The sequence below is a fragment of the Sciurus vulgaris genome (genome assembly GCF_902686455.1).
Source record: "Sciurus vulgaris genome assembly, chromosome: 8".
Taxonomy (NCBI): Eukaryota; Metazoa; Chordata; class Mammalia; order Rodentia; family Sciuridae; genus Sciurus; species Sciurus vulgaris.
This window is the reverse complement of record NC_136468.1, coordinates 141,332,296-141,353,592: the sequence shown is the minus strand read 5'-3', so window position 1 is coordinate 141,353,592 and position 21,297 is coordinate 141,332,296. Positions and strand designations below refer to the sequence as shown.

The following is a 21,297-nucleotide window of genomic DNA, read 5'->3' as shown; positions in this document are numbered from 1 at the left end:
CTGATACCCACAAACCTTTGTACGAGCTCCTTCCTGTGACTAAAACAAGCTCCATCTCAACTAGATATATGTCCTGTAAGATTTACCTCAAATGTCACTAACTCTGGGCTTTCCCATTATCTACCCTTTTTTTGTTCCCCAAGACTGAATCAGCTGCTTCTGCAGGGTTCCATAACTTAAATCATTCACAACACTTTCCCCTTTGGATCATTTAGCAATCTCCCCGATGACACTACAAGTTCTTTAGGATAAAAACCCATTTTACATAGGCTTAAACACAGATGCTACCAAATGTCAGAGATTCATTAAATAGATCAGAAACCAGGAAAGCTACCCACCCTTGGCACTAGGATTCACAGTATTCCTGTTTTAAGTTCATACAATGCTGATGGAATTGATGTTCTGAAACTGAATGCCTGCCTATTTGGTAAGCAGCCAATATACTATTCTTTTCTTACATCGTTATGGTGTTCCCAGCACACACACATTTGTAGGCTTGTCTTATACCTTTTTAGACCATGAGCTTATCAAGGGTAGGGATTCCATCAAATCCCTATAATTAAGCCCACGGACTGAGGATATGGACCTAGGATGGATGAACAAACACATCCAGCATGTGCCCTGCTCGATACTGTGTGAGTAGAGGTCAGCAAAGTTCCAACTCTACTTCATAGGGATACGACAATGTCAAATCTTAAAGTTCTCATCTCTCCATAATGCAATTTAGGTTTTGCCATAAAAGTCCTGATAAAGGTCCTATGAGCAGGCGTTATCTTAACTAGTCTGACATTTTATATTCCTAAACATTAAAATTAGAAAATGTAATTACTTACATTTAAAAGTATGCTTTAAAAAATAGTAACTGACAGATAATAGCAAGCACTAAATGTTACATTGAACAGAACCAAATTGTTTAAATATGACAAAATGATTTAATTTGATGTACAGGTTATTGTCATCATAGTAGCAGCAGCTCTAGTCCCAATTATAGACTGCCACGTGTGCTGCTCTAAGCACTGCACGGACTTCAGCCTCAGAAGTTTACAGTGAAGAAACTGAGACGGTAAGTTAAACACCTGAACAAAGATACGTCGCTGTTAAAGGATCATCCAGACGTTCAAACCCAAGCAATCCACAATCCAAGCCCAGACAAGAGCCCAAAAGTGTTTCTTCAAGTGACAGGAACAAAGGATACATGTATTATTGTCTTCTCTCATATATTTCAAGCATTTTTTAAAGTATAATATTTAAAACTAATGTAAATGTATCTATAGGATTATTATCATTTATGGGGATGCTTTATACATTTAAATGCAAGCTGGTTGCTTGCATATTATATTTTACTGTGGCATTTCTAAGTAGTAAGCTCTTTGGGGTACACCATAAAAACAAAGGGAAATGACAAAAAAAAAGAAAAAAACTAAAAAAAAAAAGTTGAAGAATAGTAAAATGTCCCTATTTTAAAAAAGGATGTTACAAGTAATGGTACAGTTATATTTAATGTTAAAAGTCTAATAACAGGGTTCTGCTAAAATTTATTCTACCAAAATGAAATGACTTTTAAATATATCAGAGAATGAAATAGATTCCTAAGTATCTTCATTTGTATGATTTCTAATATTCCCTTTGTATTCTGTCTTTTTTTCATGATTGTTCTGTGTCATAGTTCCCACCACTTAAAATAAAGTCATCTTTATGCCATTTTTCTAATTAAGTTTCAAATATTTCCTACTTTTAGCTTGAACCACATAATAGTGCCCTTTTCAACCTCTGTTACATACAAAAGTAGATACTTCATATGATTACATCTGATAACTTTCTTAAAATTCAACATTTATTAAAGGGAAGAAACATTCATTCAATCAAGTTGTAATTGTTCTACTGCTATAATACTTTCCTGGTAGCACACAAAGGATAAACAATTTACATAGTTTTCAAACTCAAAAGAATTAAAAAAAAAAAAAAAAGCATTCCCATGGGAAAACGTTCACAACATATTTGTAAAAGAAGAAGACTGAGCTACAAAATAGCATGATACCAATTTAATTTATAGATTAAAAACATCAACAACTAGAACTCCGGATTAGTCTCCAGGATTTTCATTTCTTTGCTTCGTTTTGTGGTTCTATTTTCCTAACTTTCTAATTAAAATGTAATACTTCTGTAATTTTAAAAAATGATTTCAAAAATCAGTCAATTTTTGCTTCTTTGCCAAAAAAAATTACTTAAAACATTAATGAACCTCTTCAATCTAAAACTACTGTAAGAAATTTAAATAGCATATACCTTTTTAACTCAATACCAAAGTTCATGAGAAATAACACCCTGATTTTCTTCTAACAGTGAAAATGTTTTTGTTGCTATGAATAAGTAACTTTATACTTCAATTAAATATATGTTAAACAATTGGACTTGGTTTTCTCATCTTATAAAATTATTTGTACTGCTAACACAGAAATGTTTAATCGTAAGCGATCAATACGGAACAGAGAAAGGAGAGGCAGAAACCATTAGGAGAACTAAGAGATCAAGTTTAAAGAGGGGGGAAGTTCTATTCTTCTACATGTGGGATGGGAAAATATTTAAAAGTAAAATATGTATGTGTTCTGATATTGAAATGGACAAACATAAATGTTATGAATATCTCCTAGGAACTATTTTAATTTTAAAAATCTGATCAACTGAATTTGGATGTTCTAACAATTTTATCTGAATAGCCACTAACTACATGAAACGGACTTTCAGATGATCATAACTTTTGAGCTTTTGCTGATTAACAAGCTAAGTAAGTAATCTCACCCAAAGTGTATTTCTGTATTTACAAAGCAGATACCCTAAAACATATCAGAATATCTGAGTTGAATAAATGGACCGTAAGTTATCAGCTCAATGAGTCCACTGTGGTTTACCGCCCCCTAGCTGCTGTGGCAGGAGAGAACAGAGATTAAAAATGGCTGCCAAGAAAAGTTGGGAAAGTGTCAAGGCGTTTAGGCAAATTTTTGAACCTTTTGAGCAGACTTTCAAATATGCACTTAAGTTAGTTTTACTCCTTCCTTTTAAAAAAAAATGTCAACTAACAAAACATTTCAAACACTACTTGAAATTTTTCAATCACCAATTAACAAAATATAAAGTAGTTAGGCAAAGGGATAAAACCTTTCACCAGAAACTCTAACTACTAATAAAATTTCCTCTGGTTATAATTTGATGTTAAACATGAAGAACCGCTTGGAATAATGAAACTCCTATATTAATTCAGTTTCTGGATATTACATGCAATCTGAAGTGAAAAATTAGTCTACACCAAAGCCAATATTCTTGAAATCACTGAATTAATTACATAAAATGCTGTAATGAAGCAAGGGAAATTTTGCTAAGTTCTTTTATAGTGATCAAACCAGATCCTTTATAGTAATCTTTTTTCCAAAATGCTGTCCAATATCATAATTTTGCCCAATAAGGCTTACACTTAAGTTTCTATGTTACTTTTCAAATTTTCCACCAAAGAGTTCAGCTGGCACAAGAGTCACAGTCTGAGAAAAAACAGGTCTGTTCATTTCACTATCTTGCTTATAATTCGAAATTTCCTATTATTTAAAAACAGTGGATTCTTAGCCTTGTTTCCACCCAACACACCCAGGGGACACATTACTTTTCTTTAACAATAGTGATTTTACAAGATTCTAATTCTCAGTGTGGCTGGGAAAGAACAAGAGAACTCGGAAAAAATATGGGAAGGAAGAAGAGGCGTAAGAGCGAGGATTACAGACAAACCTATTATTAAACACTTGGAATCTTTCTTTAGCAAGTGTTAACCTTTTCAGAATTTACCACTGTTCAAAACAATATGATGCGAATAATTTTTAGGAAAAAACAATCCTTACCCTGCAGTTCATGATGTATTACACCCACAAGGTTGGGTTCATCTCCCCACCAGAATATCCATAACTCTTTGCAATCTGGTTTGACATCACGACGCCATACACACAGCAGGTTGGCTTGCAGACAGCGGATGAAACTTAACAAGATTGGATCATCTTGGGCTGGGGCTGAAATTATGGGTCCACAGTCCCCATGCCCTCCAAAATTGTACCTACGCCATTTGATTCCTGTGAGTTCAGCCTGAAAAAAGACAAGAAAATTGCAGTCATTTTGATTTTTCTTTTTACTTACACACCACTAAAAACAAGCTTCCAGAGAAAAGCAAATCGGCTAAAATAAATATTTAAACTTCACATCATAAGATTGCTCCCAGTGAAAACTAGGACTTTGTAGTAAACGTTTAGGCAAATAAAATGGTTCAACAATAATTATCAGCTTGTTGCATGTTGGTATTTACATTTTTAAAAAGTAGAAATCTTGTTAGAAATTACTCCCTTTTCCCCCTTTAAAATCAAGATAGGCTGTCAGATTAAAGGTGCTCAGTCAGTAAAGTCCGTGCAAATATTCTACATCTGAAAAACTCCAAAATCTGAAACGCTCGGGTCCCAAGCATTTCAGATAAGGAACACTCAACCTATAGAAGAAGTAAAATAATTTCTTTCAAAGAGTTTCCTAAATTTCTTCCCATTCCGAAGCTACAGTTTAAATCCTTTAAGTCAGGGAAGCAGTTAGCATGCAATAGCACAGTGCTTCATCATGAACACCAAAAGGCTATTTAAGAAGAAGCTGCTAACAAAACTGATGCAGTTATCAGCAATTTATCGGTGTAACTTAGCACACAGCACACAGAAAAGCTTTGCTTCTATAACAATTCCCTAATGTAGTTTAGTCTTTTGTTTTTCAAACACATTTCAAAACATGGGAACTTAAAACAAGCAGAGAATAGTAACTACGTTTGGTTCCATCATAAGCATTTATATTTTAAGATTTCTTAAAGCTCAGGCTTAAGGAATTAAAACTTCAAAGACCATTCAGCATATAAAAAGGTGAACCCCTTACTTAGGTAGCAATAAAGGAAGTACTCAAAACTGAGAATAAACTAATTCATAATGTAATTCTGTATCCAACAGTCCATGTGACCCTGACATTCAATCTTTATTCATTCCTCTCCTCCCCCACAAATTCACTTTTTGTCAACAAATTGTTTTTCAACCAAGTTCCAATGGGTAGAAAAAGTCATAGTTTCTACCAACATAACTGAAACAAATTTAAACAATAATCAACAACTATAATGATCATATTTAAGGGAAAAAAATCACTTTTCTTTAATCCAAATTTAATGAGTTTCACTTCAAAAGAATTATTACAAAAATAATAATACACAAACTAAAACTGTCTGAAATTCAGGAACATATACTATGAGACACACAAATCTAATCTTTAATGTCCATTCTTTATAAAAGTTGGTATTGGCATCATTTAGGCTTTCAATATATGCTACCTGGTTTCCTCTGAGAGTAAAAGTATTATACAACATAAAGAGTTCTAGGGCACACGCCTGTAATCCCAGTGACTCAGGAGGCTGATACAGGAGGATCATAAGTTCAAAGTCAGTCTCAACACCTTAGTCCCTAAGCGACTAAGAAAGACCCTGTTTCTAAATAAAACATTAAAAAAAGGAGGGGTTAGGGAGGGTTGGCTCAGAGATTAAGGGTTCCTGGGTTCAATCTCCAATACAAAAAAGTTCTAGGGCTGGGAGTGTAGCAGCTCAGTGGTACAGTAATTGCCTAACATGTTGGAGGCCTTGGGTTTGATCCCTAATAGACCAAAAAAAAAAAAAAAAAAATTAAATACTTAACTATATCAGAAATATTTATTATCTTACTGAACATTCTTCTTATTTTTCTGTATATATACTTTTAAAGTTAAAACCAGGGGTGGGGGGAAGGGAAAAAATAACAGAATGAATCAAACAACATTACCATTACCGTACGTAAATTTATGCTTACACAAATGGTATGCCCTTACGCCATGTACAACATGTATCCCATTTGTTTACAATAAAAAAAAAAAATTAAAAAAAAATAAATAAAGTTAAAACCATATTGAGGGGCTGGGGTTGTGGCTCAGTGGTAGAGCACTTGCCTCACACATGTGAGGCACTGGGTTCAATCCTCAGCACCACATGAAATAAATAAATAAAATAAAGGTATTGTGCCCATCTACAACTAAAAAATATTTTTTAAAAAAATGTTGAATGGTTTTATGACCTTTTTGTAATATAAGTATTTTCAAATATTTCTAATTATTCTTCAAAAATGATTTTAATGTTGCATAATATTCTCTTCACTGCATGGAGAAAATTTAATTTAACCATTCCATAATAACCAGACGATCTTTACTTCCCCCACTATTAGTACTATTATAATTGGTGACCATCCTTGAAAAGGGTTATTTTCCTGATTTATTTCCATGGGGGAGAGATAAAACTACCAACAGAAGAATAAGAATACTGCAAGATTCAACGTGAGCGCTACCGTACTGTTTTAAACTCATAGGCCCCACAATACAAATCTCCCAAATTGTATGTTATTTCAACTTCCTGCCAATTTTACAGAAGGGCAAACTAATGTAGTCCTTGTTCTGCTTGAAGAAAATCATTACCAAATATTCAGAGGGAGGTATACTTTAGGGCCAGCCTTCCTGGGTTTGAATTTCAGCTCTTCACTTACTTGCCCTAAGTTACTTAACCTTGGACCTTCTGTCATCTAAGCTGTACTTACTCACAGGGTTGTTGATTAAATGAGTTAGTATACAGGTGGCCCTCCATATCTGTGATTTCCTCATCCCCAGGTTTGACCAACTGCAAATCGAAAATACTTGGGGGCGGGGGGATGTGTCTGTACTCAATATGTACAAACATTTTTTGTCATTATTCCCTAAACAATACAGTATCACAACTATTTACATTGCATTAGGCATAAGAAGTGTGAAGATGACTTATACAGGAGTATATGAATAAATTATATGTAAGGGGCTACTTTGTGGCTCAGTGGAAGAGCACTTGCCTAGCACATGTGAGGCACTGGGGGTTCAATTGTCAGCACCACATAAAAAAGTTAAGTAAATAAAAATTTAAAAATAATTTTTAAAGTTATATGTAAATTCTACATTTATATAAAAAAATTTGAGCATCAGAAGATTTAGTTATCTGCAGAAAGGTCCTAATAGCAATGCTTCAGATACCCAGAGAAGACTGTATACATAAAGCCCTTTGGACAGTATCTGCACATGGCAAGAACAGACATGATATTACCATCAAACCAGTAATAGTAAAAATACTATTTCTTTGACTTGTTCATATCTGTCCATTTTTATCATATACAATCCTTTGTTTCTCTAAATAAAAGCAATGTTTGTAATTTTAATCAGAAAGCTTACCACTTCTAAATAAATGCCGAAGAAGAAAGTCAAATAAACAGAATCAAAAGGGGTAGCTGAAACCAGAAGAGCTTAAAAGAAAACTTACTATCACCTAAACTAAAGACAGTATTCTGTGTCTGAGTTATCTTGGACAGACAGGGAAGAGGGAGCAAATACCAACAGTAAATATGAATAACAAATGACATTAACTATTTTAAAGGGTTAGAAAATTAACATATCAAAGATTTAAACATCAAATGAGTCAGTCTCCAAAATAAAACCTATGCACAGCAATTTACTCAGAAGAACACTTTCACCTGTAACATTAGGTACAGTCCACCAGATAAAATATTTGGCTTTGATTCAGAATGGACTCCTAACCCTGGCACTTCCTCTCACTTCCTATCAGTGCTTCTGTGCTCTCAGTGGCAAAGGGAAGCTGCTGCCTGCCACCTTCTCTGCTTTCTTTACAAATTTATTCTAGCAAGTGATATATTACAAATTCAAATGACATAACAGCAAGGCTACAAACTTAATCACTTCATAACCAATTCAGTCAAAAGAACTAAAAAATGTCCAATTATTTTAAAGTAATTTGGCTCCTGTACTTTAAAGTTAAAATTAAATAAGATTATACTAAGTCTTCATTGGAAAATTTAACAATGAAATACCAATCAAGCCCAACAGAGATAACTAAGTATAAAAAGTATATTCAGAGACTTAGCTTTAAATTTTGAATTAATGTTTGATAGGAAAAATAACAACGTTACTGAAATCATTTGTCCAAGAAAAAAATTCCCATCATGGATACACATTCAATTACGTTAAAATATCTTCATATACCACAATCATGTTTATAATTAAGAATCAATTCAACTTCAAGTTCTCTTATCCCAATTTCTGACAAATATATCTCTTCAAGACTCAAAATTCTTTAATGATTTCAAAATTTTGAAGCAAAACTTTAAAATATTTCTAGATTCTAATGATCTCAGGACTGAGGATGTAGTTCAGTGATAAAGCACTTGACTGGTGTGTGAAAGGCCCTGGGCTGGGTCCCAAGCACTCCAAATTATACTGAAAACAAGATTATTTATATCAACTAAAGATGAATAAGTCCTTAATTATACTTAAGTTTAAAATTACATGGTTTTTAGCCGGACATGGTAGTGCACACCTGTAATCCCAGCAGCTCAGGAGGCTGAGGCAGGAGAATCAGGAGTTCAAAGCCAGCCTCAGCAACTTAGCAAGACCCTGTCTCTAAATAAAACATAAAAAGGGATGAGGATGTAGCTTAGAAGTTCAGTGCCCCTGGGTTCAATCCCTGGTACCCCCCCCCCCGCCCCTCGCCAAAAAAATAAATGGTTTTGCCAGGCAGTGTAGTACATGCCTCTAATCTCAACAAATCAAGAGGCTCAGAAAGGAAGAGGATCCCAAGTTTGAGGCCAGACTCAGCAACTTTGTGAGACCCTTCTCTCAAAATAAAAATAGGAAGGGCTGGGGATGTAGCTCAGTGGCAGAGCAGCCCTGGGTTCACTCTCTAGTACTGAAAAAGAGAAAAAAAATTTTTGAAAAATAGAGAACCAAAAAATGAAATTAAAATACACAAGGAACAGAAGTAGCATACATGTTTGCATAATATTAACCTCCATCTCATTTAGGGACCTACTTAATACCAGGTACATATTAGGGTCTGCATATGTAATTTCTAATACCGGGCACCATACTAGGATCTTCATATGTAATTTCTCATAACCAGTCATACAGTTTTCGTTACCAGACAGCTGAAGAAATTAGACTCAAAAAGATTAATTCTTCCATAGTCATGAAGGTAAAAAATGGAAGATCCCCAAAGTAACTGGATTTAAACCACAACTGAATTTAAAGTATAAATTCTTTCCATTCTACTATGCTGCTTTGTAAGACAAATGGCAAGAATTAACCAGACAAGATTATAAAATAGTACCAAAAAAAAAAAAAAAAAACCTGTCATCAACTCAATTTAGCAATGACTTTAGCTCATGAACATAATTTCTAACTTAAGAACATTTATGAATCTTTCTTTAATCTTCCTGAGGTATTCAGAAAACTAGTATGAGTGCCTATAGTTACATCCTATGAATAGAAAAGACTTTTTAGTATCATTCAAGTAACTACACACCTTCTTTAACAAATTATCACTATAAAATACCTACACAAACAAATTCTTAGATGTTATATAACAAACCAAGAAAATAACTATTCTAACAGCAAGAGAGGATGAAGGTAAATTTTCTCAGCAATAGCTGAATCTGTTTTACTGGCCTTCAAGTTTCTAAGAAAACTGAACTGAATCGACAAACTGCTGGCATAAACAGAAGGCCACTAGTCAATTCAGAATGGTTCCAGTTAAATAGATCACAACAGAATCAGGATAAGTATACTTCCTAACAAATATAAATGCAAATTAAAGAAATTTTATATTGATTCTTAGTGTACTCTATAAGTAGGAAATAAGCTGATAAATCCTTCCAGTGGATTTGGGAGGATAATGATAAATCCCAATGGAGGATTAATTTATCACTTATTTGCAGAGACCTACCACAACTAGATTTCTCATAACCAACAACATATACTTACAATATGGCGCCCCAGATTTAAAACTATGTTCAGTGGTGATGGAATAGGGTAAAACTAACAGAAGTGCTGATAAGAAGGAACCCAAGATGCAGTATCATGGAAAGAATACTGAAGGGAGATTAGGAGATACAGGTTCAAGGCTGCTTTTCCTAATTTACCTATATGATGTTAGGAAACCTACTCCATCTCAGGGCACCTCAGCTTCAGGAGCTATAAGGTAATTGGGTTGACCTAGATATTATAAATGAGCTCAAGTCTCCTGGCCCAAGCTAATTACAACCCACTCACAAAAGAGATGAGACGGAACCCTTTAGTTGTCTTAGAATGGTCAGTACCAAGAGTTGTTGCCAGAATATGTTCAAAATTTCAAGAAACAAGTGAAAATTCCTCAAACTGCAGAACAATGATACCCAACATCAATCTGGGCAAGATTCAAGGATGGTGTGTAGAGAGGCACCTGTGATCATCTGGGGCTAACGTGAATGCCCAAAGAAATTCCAATTCTGCCTGACCCTCACTTCCTCTTGTGATAGGGTTGCTACTTTAGAAGAACAGGAAAATACAATAAACATAATAGGACAACTCTCAACTCAAATCATAGAAGGAAAAAAGTGTCACATATAATGGAAAACTTCTGTTAAAACATTAACTAATCAACTCCAGGTAAAGATGACAGAGTAAACATACACATCTGCTTTTGCTTTCTCTTAAATCCCTAAAACATCAGTGAAGAAGTTTGTTTCTTTGTTTTGTTTTTCCTTTAGTTATAAAAACCACAATCATGGGTAGAACAGGCAAGGAAATACCATCAAAATGTACAAAGCTAAGAAGCAGACAGACGCTCAGGAGGTAAGGAGATTTATAATACCTGAGACAACTGAATCCTAGACAAGGAGAAAGTAGAAAGAAACCCAGTTGACACAGAATCCCCTCAGCCTCAAGAATTTAAGATACAAGTACCTTGTAGTTAGGGTTCAAAGGCAGAAAGGAGATAAAAAGAGGAAAACTGATTGAAAGCCTGTTTAGCAGGCACTGAGATGCTAAGATATCTTTCCAGTGCCCAAAGCTGAGCTGCTGCCCAGTCTGCACCTCAGCATATAATGGGAAGGGTATTCTCTAGTGACAATAAAACAGAGGATATGCGAACTGTGGGAAAACAGGGAAACTCAAAGCAGATACCCACAGTGAAAACGGGATTAGGTGAACTCATACAGAACGAAGGACAAGACCACTTCATCTCCACTGCTGTCTATGCACTCTAGAAGTTAGTAGCCAGTCTTATCCCCTATAAATGAGCCTGGGAAATCTTACCAGTTACAGAAAGACCTCAAGATATCAACTTCCAAGGGTCTCCAAATAAGGAGCTCACCCAGATCAGAGAAGTACACAGTAAACAAGCATCACTCACACAGAACTTCCAAGCAATTTTTTAGCCCACCATTCCTAAACATGAACAATCAATCAAGAATACTAAATAGTTAAGGAAAACCACTGAGCAATTATAAGAGACAAAACATACAGAAAAACGACTTAGAGGAAACAGACAACATCAGGAGAACAAAACTTTTAAAACACCTACCATTAATATTCTCAAAGAGATAAAACAGTGCAACCATTGTTCTTAAAAAAAAAAAAAAAAAAAAGAGGGATGAGGATGAATATTAAAGAATCAACCCAGGAAGCTCCCGGGGTGTAGTTCAGTAGTAGAATATTTGCCCAGCATGCACAAGGCCCTGGATTTGATCAGTATGCCCAAAATTTTTTTTAAAAAGAAAAACAAAAAGAACTCTCAGAAACAGAAAATGATGATGAACTAATAAACTAACTTATGAAAATTGCCCAGAAAAAAAGAATGTGAATTTCTAAATTGAAAGGGCTCTGTGGTACCAAAACCAAAATATCATTGTAAACTTCAGCACATTACAGACAAAAAGATTATCCTAGCCTCTATAAAGAAGTAAAAAAGAGGTCATATACAAAGAATCAGGAATCAGAAGGACTTCTAATTTCTCAACAGAAATACCAGAAGCAAGTAGGCAAAAGGCAATAACTCCAAAACTCTAAAGATTTATTTCCAAACCAGATACTTTTACTGGTCTAAACTATCAAAGAAATAGAATAAATAAACATTAATCATGTATTTTTTCTCAAAACTAACAATAAACCCTTTTCAGGTGGATACTGGATGTGTACCCACAGAAAAGGTGTTTTGAATGATGATTTGGGGTTATCAAGAATGCACCAATCTAAATTATAACACCTCTGCTGGCTCCAGGAAAGAGTCCTTCAGGAAGAGGGAACTAATGCACACCAGTTACATAAGAGAGCCTTAAAATGGACAAAAGGTTTGAGAATGAGTTGGTTAAAATATACAGCAAAGTAACCATTTTTTAAAAAATATTACTATAACTTTCAAGTTATACAGAAAAGAGGAAGTAATCAGAGTTTAGTAGATGGCTCAGCCATACATGAACAAGATAAAACTCATGTTAACTGAATACTGAGGGAACCAAAATTACTATACAACTATTTTTGTAAGTGGGGAGATGGAAAGGGTGCCCTTTACCTGGTAGGAGGCAGAAAGAATAAACTAAATCCTCACTTTTAACAGCGAAAGATCTAGAATTAAAAACTTAAAAGTAACTATTAGCTTAGTATTTAGAAACATTTAAGTAAGAACCAAGATAACAAGAGAGGGCAGTCTTTTGCCTCTGAAGAAGGTAAAATAAAGGCCAGGAACTGAAAATGTTATTCTTATAAATCTTATAGATCGATTTGATTCTTTAGCTAAGTAAAAGTTTAATTTTGCTGAAACAAACAAAAAAAAAGTGAAATTTAAATAAAACTAATCAAAATGTGGTAACAAAATGTATTTAAATGTATTCAATGCAAAGTTACTAATATTGAGAATTCACATACATCATTTTACAAACTTATTCTAGACAAACTGATAAAGAACAATTTAATGTCCCATAAATTGTGTTGCTAAACCCAAAAGGTTATTTTATCATATGTTAAAAAAACCTGTTGCTGTCTGTTTCTCTTCTCCATTTTAGACGATTAAAACTCCAGCTGGGCAGGTTCCAGCTGCGCGTTCCCTCCCATCTGGCTCTGCTCAGCCTCCTAGCTGTAGCTTTGCTGCTGGCCAGGAGTGCTCTGGCAGGGACTGTTGACAAGACTCTGAGCCTCCATCTGACTGGTTATTTCCATGTCATGAAATATGTAATGTGATATTCCCCCATTCAATGAGACTGAATATAAAAGATGCTCCTAACATGTTTGTTGATTCATAATAAGTGTAATTTTCTTTTTATCCCTCAGTTTACCAACATTAGTTCAAAAATATAAAGATTAAAAGGAGATTTGGTTTATAGGTGAAAAGGGCCCAGAGAGACTCTGTGAAAGTAAGTTTAGGGCAATTAATATGAAGCAGCTACCTTAAAAGTTGCCATCTTAAGCTACAGTAGTAAAAAGTACAATATCTAGATATTAAACAATAGATCTAATTTATCAGTCAAGTCACTAGACTTGCTAATGCTTCCAGCTCCTAGCTCCATACTGTGAGATGAATCTAAACAAGATCAAACAAATTAACAGATGAAGGGCTAAACTAGTAACGAAATCTAAACATTACTCGGGCTAGAGTCTATCTGGTCTCAAATTCAATCCTGCCAAACAGATTAATAGGGCAGCAAAAATAAAACAGAATATATTATGATTTAAAAAAAAGTTAAACGAACTAAATGAGTAGTTAAGAGGATCCTGAAGTTACTAAGTGTCCCATTATATGAAAGACTGATATGCAGGAGATTAGATTTGCTCAGCAGAGTCCCAAGTGGTAGCAACAGAACCAAATGGAAAAACTGATTAAAACAACAGTGATGACTCCCTCAAGGAAAAAAAAAAATCCCGAAGAGCTAATCATGGATGGACATGGAGGTCAGGAGAGGCCGCTCAACACTAGATACGCACACTTACTGCAAAACAGCATCAGACATCAAGGGCTACTACGGACATGATTTGCCTGAAATAATTACACTATGGTTTTGCTGACATCTGAACTAGGACAACTTACACAGGCAAATGTGTGACATTTAAGATATAAGTAAGAAGCACCAGAACTGTCCTCCCACCATAAACAAACAAAAAACTAGACCAGAAAGTATGAAATTACTATTTTCAGGCATTGGACAACTGGCAGAGCAAAGCTAGGATCCTGAGATAAGGAAAACAAGTGGTCCTACAAAAGCTGAGGTAGCTGGAATTTGTGGAGAGTAGATCACCAGAATGAAGATAACTGTGCAGAAAAAAGCCCCAAAGGTCTGATAGGGGTTCTTTTGAGACTTTTCCTAAATACCAAGTTGTACATTGAGACAGTAAAATTCAACAAGGCCAGGCAAAGAATTACTAGAAAGGTATCATTCCAAGGGCTGGGAGACAGTCAAGTCCTAAACTGCGAGAACAGGGAGGGAAACAAAAAGGGCTGTTAATCGCCTTGGACACCAATAGATACAGACGGGCAGGCCTCATCAGTAGGAAACTAGCCCTAGCATAAAGACTATTCTAACTCACCCCAAGACTGAAGTTTCAAAACAAAAGTGAACTGCCAGGAACCTAACTACAAGCCAACACAAAATTATTCTCTTTTGGAAAGAAGCAAAATCCAGACTTGCAACAATGTAACATTCATAATGTCCAACAACTAATAATTACCAGCTAGACATTCAAAGAAATTTTTTTAAAAATATATGATCCATGACTAGTAGAAAAATCAATAAATAAAAAGAGCCCAAAATGAGAGCAATAATAGAATTAACAGTCATTTTAAAACTATTCTAAATATGCTCAAGGACTTACAGGAAAAATCAAGCACAACAGTGATAAAAGTAGAGAATATAAAAAAAAGTCGAGTTTTAAATATGCAAAATCTGAAATGGGAAATTCGCAAAATGGGTCTAAAAACAAATTACGCACAGAAGAGGAGGAAGAGGAAGAAAAGCGAGAGGAAGAAGAGGAAGAGAAGGAGAGAAGAAAGGAAGTAACAGGGAGGGAGACAAAAGGTGTCAGGAGACTAGAAAACACAACTACTATCTAAGCTAAAGAACATGGAATCTGCAAAAACTGAAAATAAGCGAAGTCAAAGTAACTTTTGTAGCAAGATTAATATCAGGTAATCTCTGAGTAATGGTCAATCTATCTCCAAATTCATGAAAACAATAAGTCTCTGATCCAAGGTCCGTGAACTCCATGAGCATAAACAAAGAAAACCACATCAAAATAAATAAAGTCTTAAAAGTGGTCAAATAAAAAAAAAAAAGATATTACACAGGGAAAACAAAAATTTAAAAAACTACAGACTTCTAATCAGAAAAAATGCAAAGCAGGGCCGGTGAGGTAGCTCAGTAGTAGAGCATTTTTGTCCAGGAAGCCTAAGGCCCTGGGCTCAATCCCCAACACCACCAAAATAAAATTTTAAATTTTAAAAGGGTGTGGAGGGCTCTGGGATTGTAGCTCAGTGGTAGAGCACTTGCCTACCACAGGTGAGACACTGGGTTCAATCCTTGGCACCACCTTAAAACAAAACAAAACAAAACAAAACAAAAAAAAAAAAAAAAAAAAAAATCAAGCCAAAACAACATGCTTAAAAAAAGTGAGACAGAGAAAATCTCCAAATCTAGAATTCTTAAAGTAAGTGGAAAAAAAAAAAAAAATTCCCCAGCAGCCCTGGAGGATGATACAGGAGGATAGTGAGTTCAAAGCCAGTCTCAGCAACAGTGAGGCACTAAGCAACTCAGTGAGACCCTGTCTCTAAATAAAACACAAAATAGGGCTGGGGAGGTGGGTCAGTGGTTAAGTGCCCTGAGTTTAATCCACCGTACCAAAAAAGCAAACAAACAAACTTGGCCCTGCTGATAATACTAGCTACTGCGGAGACAGAGGCAAGCAAAGGCACAGAAGATCTTGAGTTCAAGCCCATCAGGGACAACAACCAAAAAAAAAAAAAAAAGAAAGAAAATATTCAGGCTGGGGCTGTAGTAGAACGCATGCATCAGAAGCCCTGGTTTCAATTCCAAGCACCACCACCACTTCCCCAACCCCCGAGAAAGAAAAAACCCAACCAAAACATAAGTAGGAAATAGAAAGGAAAGGAACAAAGAACAGATGGGACAGCGAAGGAGAGAGAAACAAACAAGATAGTGGACTTAAACACAACCATACTGCTATAATTATATTAAATATAAATAGTCTAAATATTGCAATTAAAAGGCAGAGTACTCAGAACAAAGAAAAGCAAAAAGTAAGGCCCAACTATGATGCCAATAAGAAATACACTTTACTTATAAAACATTTAGATTAAAAGTAAAACGATAGGAAAAAATACATCATGCCAATACAATAAAAGAGCTGAAGTACCCAGATTAACAATGTTGACTCCAAGAGGACTATTAGTAGGAACAAAGAGGAAAATTTTGTAATGATAAAAATGTCAATTCTTCAAGACACAAAAAATTTCAAATGGGTAGGACACCTCATAACAGAGTTTCAAAATATGACCTTAAAACTGATGTATCCAAAAGGAAAACAGACAAACAGAATTATAATTGGAGATTTCAACAGACCACCTCTCAGCAGAACAAGCAGACGGAAAATCAATAAGGACATAAAAAACAAGCCCTGTCAACCAACAAAGCCAAACTGACATTCATAAAACATAATACCATATGAATATACAACCAGTGAGACTCCACATCATGTACAACCACAAAAATGGGATCCTAATTAGAATAAGTTATACTCCATGTATGTATATATCAAAATATACTCTACTGTCATGTGTCTAAAAAAGAACAAATAAAAAATTTTAAAAACACTGTTTCAACAAAATCAGCATAGGCTTTTTTCAAATGCATATGGACCATTCACTAAGAGAAATCATGCTAAGCCATAAAACAAATAAATATGTTTTTAAAAACTGAAACTTCTGAACAAAATTGTTAGGAATTAACAAAAAATCTGAAACTCTCCTACTCCCCCCAAAATATGAAAATTAAACAGTATTTCCAATAACACACAGGGCAACAAACAAATCGCAAAGGAAATTAGAAAATATTTCGAGTTGATCAATTACAAAACAACATACAACAACAAAATATGTAGGATAAAATTAAAACAATATTGAAAGAGAAATTTGTAGCCTTATTTATATTAGAAAGGTATAAAATCATTGATGTAAGCTTACTATCAGAAATTATAACAAGTATATTAAACCAAAAGTAAAGAGAGGGAAGAATATAGAAAAGAATAAATGAAATATAAACAGACTAACAATAGATAAACAATAAAACAAAAAGTAGGCTCTTTAAAAAGATGAATAAAATTGACAAATTCTCACTAATCAAGAGAGGAAAATAATCAGGCACAGTAGAACATGCCTGTAACCCTAGCGGCTCCAAAGAGTGAGGCAGGAGGATTGCAAATTGAAAGCCAGTCTCAGCAATTTAGCAAGACCTTATCTTTAAAAAAAAAAAAAAAAAAAAGGAGAGAGAGAGAAACTAGCAAGATATCAGGAATGAAAGAGATTATTACTACACATTCTAAAGACACAAAATAAATACAACTTAGATTAAACAAATTTCTTTGAAAAAATTACCAAACTCCTACAAAAAAAAAAAAAGATAAAAATTTGAAACAGCCCTGTATCTATTAAAGACCTGAAATTCATAGTTTAAAACCTTCCTAAAGAAAAGACCTCCAAGACAAGATGACTTCACTAGTAAACTGTATCAAATATCTAAGAAGAAATACCACTGGTCCTACACAATCTCACTCAGAAAACAAAAGAACTTCTTCCCAAATCATTTTGAGACCATCATTACTATGATACCAAGATCAGACAGAGACAATACAAGAAATCTACATGTCAGTATCTTTCATGAACACAGATGTAAAAATCATTAGGAAACATTAGCAAATAAAGTCTTAACAATACATAAAAATGATAGCACACCATGAATCTAGGATGTTTCTTAGGAATTCAAGTCTGCTGAACATCTGAAAACTCATCAATGTAATTTACTATATTAATAGAACAAAACCTATCATCATCTCAACAAATAAAAAAATTTTCGCAAATTCAACACCCATTCACAGCTTTTTAAAACTAAGAATTAAAAGAAACTTCAAACTGATTATAGAGATGTTACAAAATCCACAGCTAACATCACAATGACAAATCAAGGATGTACACTCAATATTTCTATTCAATACTGCACTGTAGGTTCCAACCAAAGCAATAAAGCAAGACAAAGAAAATGCAAACTGGAAAATAAGACTTAAAATGATCTTTTATTGAAAATAACACCATCATGTACATTTACAAAATTCGAAGGACTCCACCAAAAAAGCTACAAGAACTAATAACAGAGTCACAGTACACAGGATTCAAAAATAAATGCATTTCTATACACTAGCAGTCACAAGGGAAAACATTAAAAACAATATTTAAAACAGCATTGAAAAATGTGCACAACTTCAGGATACATTTGATTTTAAAAAAATATGTTCCAGATCTATAAACCAAAAAGTAGAATACAAACTTGGGAAGAAAAATTAAAGATCTCAAGAAATGGAGACTGGAGGGCAGTCCAGTGGTAAAGCCCTTGACTAGCCTCCTGGAGGCCCTAGGTTTGTTCCTCAGCAACACACACACACACACACACACACACACACACACACACACACACACACACGACCTATAGAAATAAAGAGTTAGACCATGTTCATGAACTGGAAGACTCAAACACAGCAGTTTTCTTAATTTGACCTACAGATTCAACACAATCCAAAAAAAACTGCCCACAGGTTTTTAACTTATTGAAAAAATCTAAAATGTATATTTAATGGGAATGTTGATCACTGGTAGAGCACTCACCTAGGAGGCACAAGGCCCTGGGTTTGATTCCAAAGCCACAATTTTTTCATTTAAAAAGTAGAATAAGGGCTGGGGTTGTGGCTCAGTGGTAGAGAACTTGACTAGCAAGTGTGAAGAACTGGGTTCGATCCTCAGCACCACATAAAAATAAATAAAAGTATTGTGTCCATCTACAACTAAAAATATTAAAAAAAAAAAAAAAAAAAAAAGGACTGGGAATGTGGTTCAGTGATTAAGTACCCCTGGGTTCAATCCCTGGTGCAAAAAAAAAAAAAAAGTAGAATAAAAAACTTATATTGAAATGAAAGGCACCCAAGAAGAGCCAAAGCAATTCTCAAAGAGAATAAAGTTGGAGAATTTACACCAACTCCAAGATATACTACAAAACTTCAACAATGGTCATAGTGTAGAATTGGCACAATCAAAGGAACTGATTACAGAGTACAAGAAAAAAATCCAAGCACACACACACATTCCATTCATTTTATAACAAAGATATTCAGTGGGAAAGGATTAGTCTTCAGCAAATGATGTTGAACTAAATAACCATATGTTGCCTTAGACAAAGGGGAATGAAAGGAAGGCGGGTGGGAATAGGAAAGACAGTAGAAGGAATCAGACTTCACTTTCCTGTGTTCATGTATGATACACGACCAGTGAGACTCCACATCGGGTACAAGCACAAAAATGGGAAGTTTTACTCCATATCTGTATGATATGTCAAAATACACTCTACTGTCATGTATAACTAAAAAGAACAAATTTAAAAAAAAAAAAAAAAAAAAAAAAAAAGAGCTAGCTGATGATGTAGCTCACTGTTAGAGCACCCCTGGGTTCAATTCCCAGTAGCATGAAAATGAAGGAAAAAAATAATAAACTGCACTTAATCAAAATTTAAAACTTTATTCTTCAAAGACCATAAATGAGAACATAAAATGGCAAACACAAGTTGAGAAGATATATCTACACTATGTATGTCTCATGGACTTGTGTCCAGGATATTTTAAGAACGCCTACATGTCAACAAATAAACAATCTAATTTTTAAATTGTGCAAAAGTATAAACAGACAACTCACAAGAGGTATAAATATACATGAAAAGATATTAAACTTCATTAGTTATCAATTACAAATAAAAATCAGTTATACACCACTAGAATAACTAAAAAAAATTTGTTTTTTTGTTTTGTTTATTTTTTAAATAGCTCTGGGTAGTGAACCCAGGGCCTTGAGGAGGCTAGGCAAGCATTCTACCACCAAGTTACATCTCCATCCCTAAACCATTTAAGTGTTTTAAAAACTGATTTACCACATGCCACAAGGATGCAGATCAACTAAAACGCATACATGATGATAGGCAAAAGATGTTATTTTTAAGTTTGGCAGTTCTTTATAAAGTAAGACTTCTAATAATTTACAGAAACAAAAATATATGTGCCACACAAAAACCATATTAACTTTCATAACCATAACAAATAAATGAATAAGCAAACTGTAACACATTCATACAAGGAACTACTATTTACCATTAAAAGGAAATGACCGACTCACTCAAACAATAATATGAAGCCAGGCTCGGTGGCACACTCCTGTAATCGCAGTGGCTCCAGAGGCTGAGGCAGCAGGATCATGAGTTCAAAGTCAGCCTCAGCAACCTAATGAGGCCCTAAGCAACCCAGTGAGACCCTGTCTCTAAATAAAATATTTTAAAAAGGGCTAGGAATATGGCAGTGGTTAAGTATCCTGGGTTCAATCCCCACTATTTTAAAAAAAAATATATCTATATATATATACATACATACATATATATGTGTATATATATACATATGAAACCACACACAAAGACTATATACCACATGATTCCATTTACAAAATTTCTAAAACAGGCAAAATGATTCTACAGTAACAGCAAATCGGTGGTTCTTTGAAGATAAGAGAAGACTAGGGGAAAGGCAGATGCCTGACAACAAAGAGGCCTGTAAGAACTTTTCTGCATTATAGAAATGTTCTCTAATTTCAGGTAGTAGACATTTGCCCACATGAACATTTGAAACCAAGTGATGGTTTCATGTATGTATAAACATTTGTCAAAACTCATGAAAGTATACACTTAAAATGGGCATATTTTATTGTACATAAATATAATTAAAAGTGTATGTATAAGCCAAGCACAGTGACACACATCTATAATCCCAGAAATTCAGAAGGCTGAAACCAGAGGATTCCAAATTCAAGGCCAGTCTCAGCAACTTAGCGAGACCCTTTCTCAAAATAAAAAAGGGGCTAAGAGGTAGCTCAGTGGTAGTGCTCTGCGTTCAATCCCTAGGACCATCAAAAGAAAGTATGTATTAATGGGAATCCACATGAAAAAAAAAAAAAAAATCACTCAAAGAAAAAACTACTAACCAAAGTTACTTCTTAAAGTTAGATCTTAGATCCTG

At 34.5% G+C, this 21,297-nt stretch overlaps 1 protein-coding gene across 4 annotated transcripts in view; it reads right to left on the bottom strand.

Moving 5' to 3' along the window:
• The window catches only part of MED13L (mediator complex subunit 13L), a 290,375-nt gene that overhangs the window by 251,655 nt on the left and 17,423 nt on the right, over positions 1-21,297 (bottom strand). For 3 of the 4 annotated variants that reach the window (XR_013765965.1, XM_079152455.1, XM_079152456.1), the window contains exon 2: positions 3,885-4,122. Coding sequence is in view for 2 of the 4 variants with exons in the window: in XM_079152455.1 (XP_079008581.1) it covers positions 3,885-4,122 (238 nt within the window). In the remaining 2 variants the exon portion in view is untranslated. Of the gene's footprint in view, positions 1-3,884; positions 4,123-21,297 lie in introns of those variants that run through there. The other variant, XM_079152457.1, reaches the window with a different exon arrangement.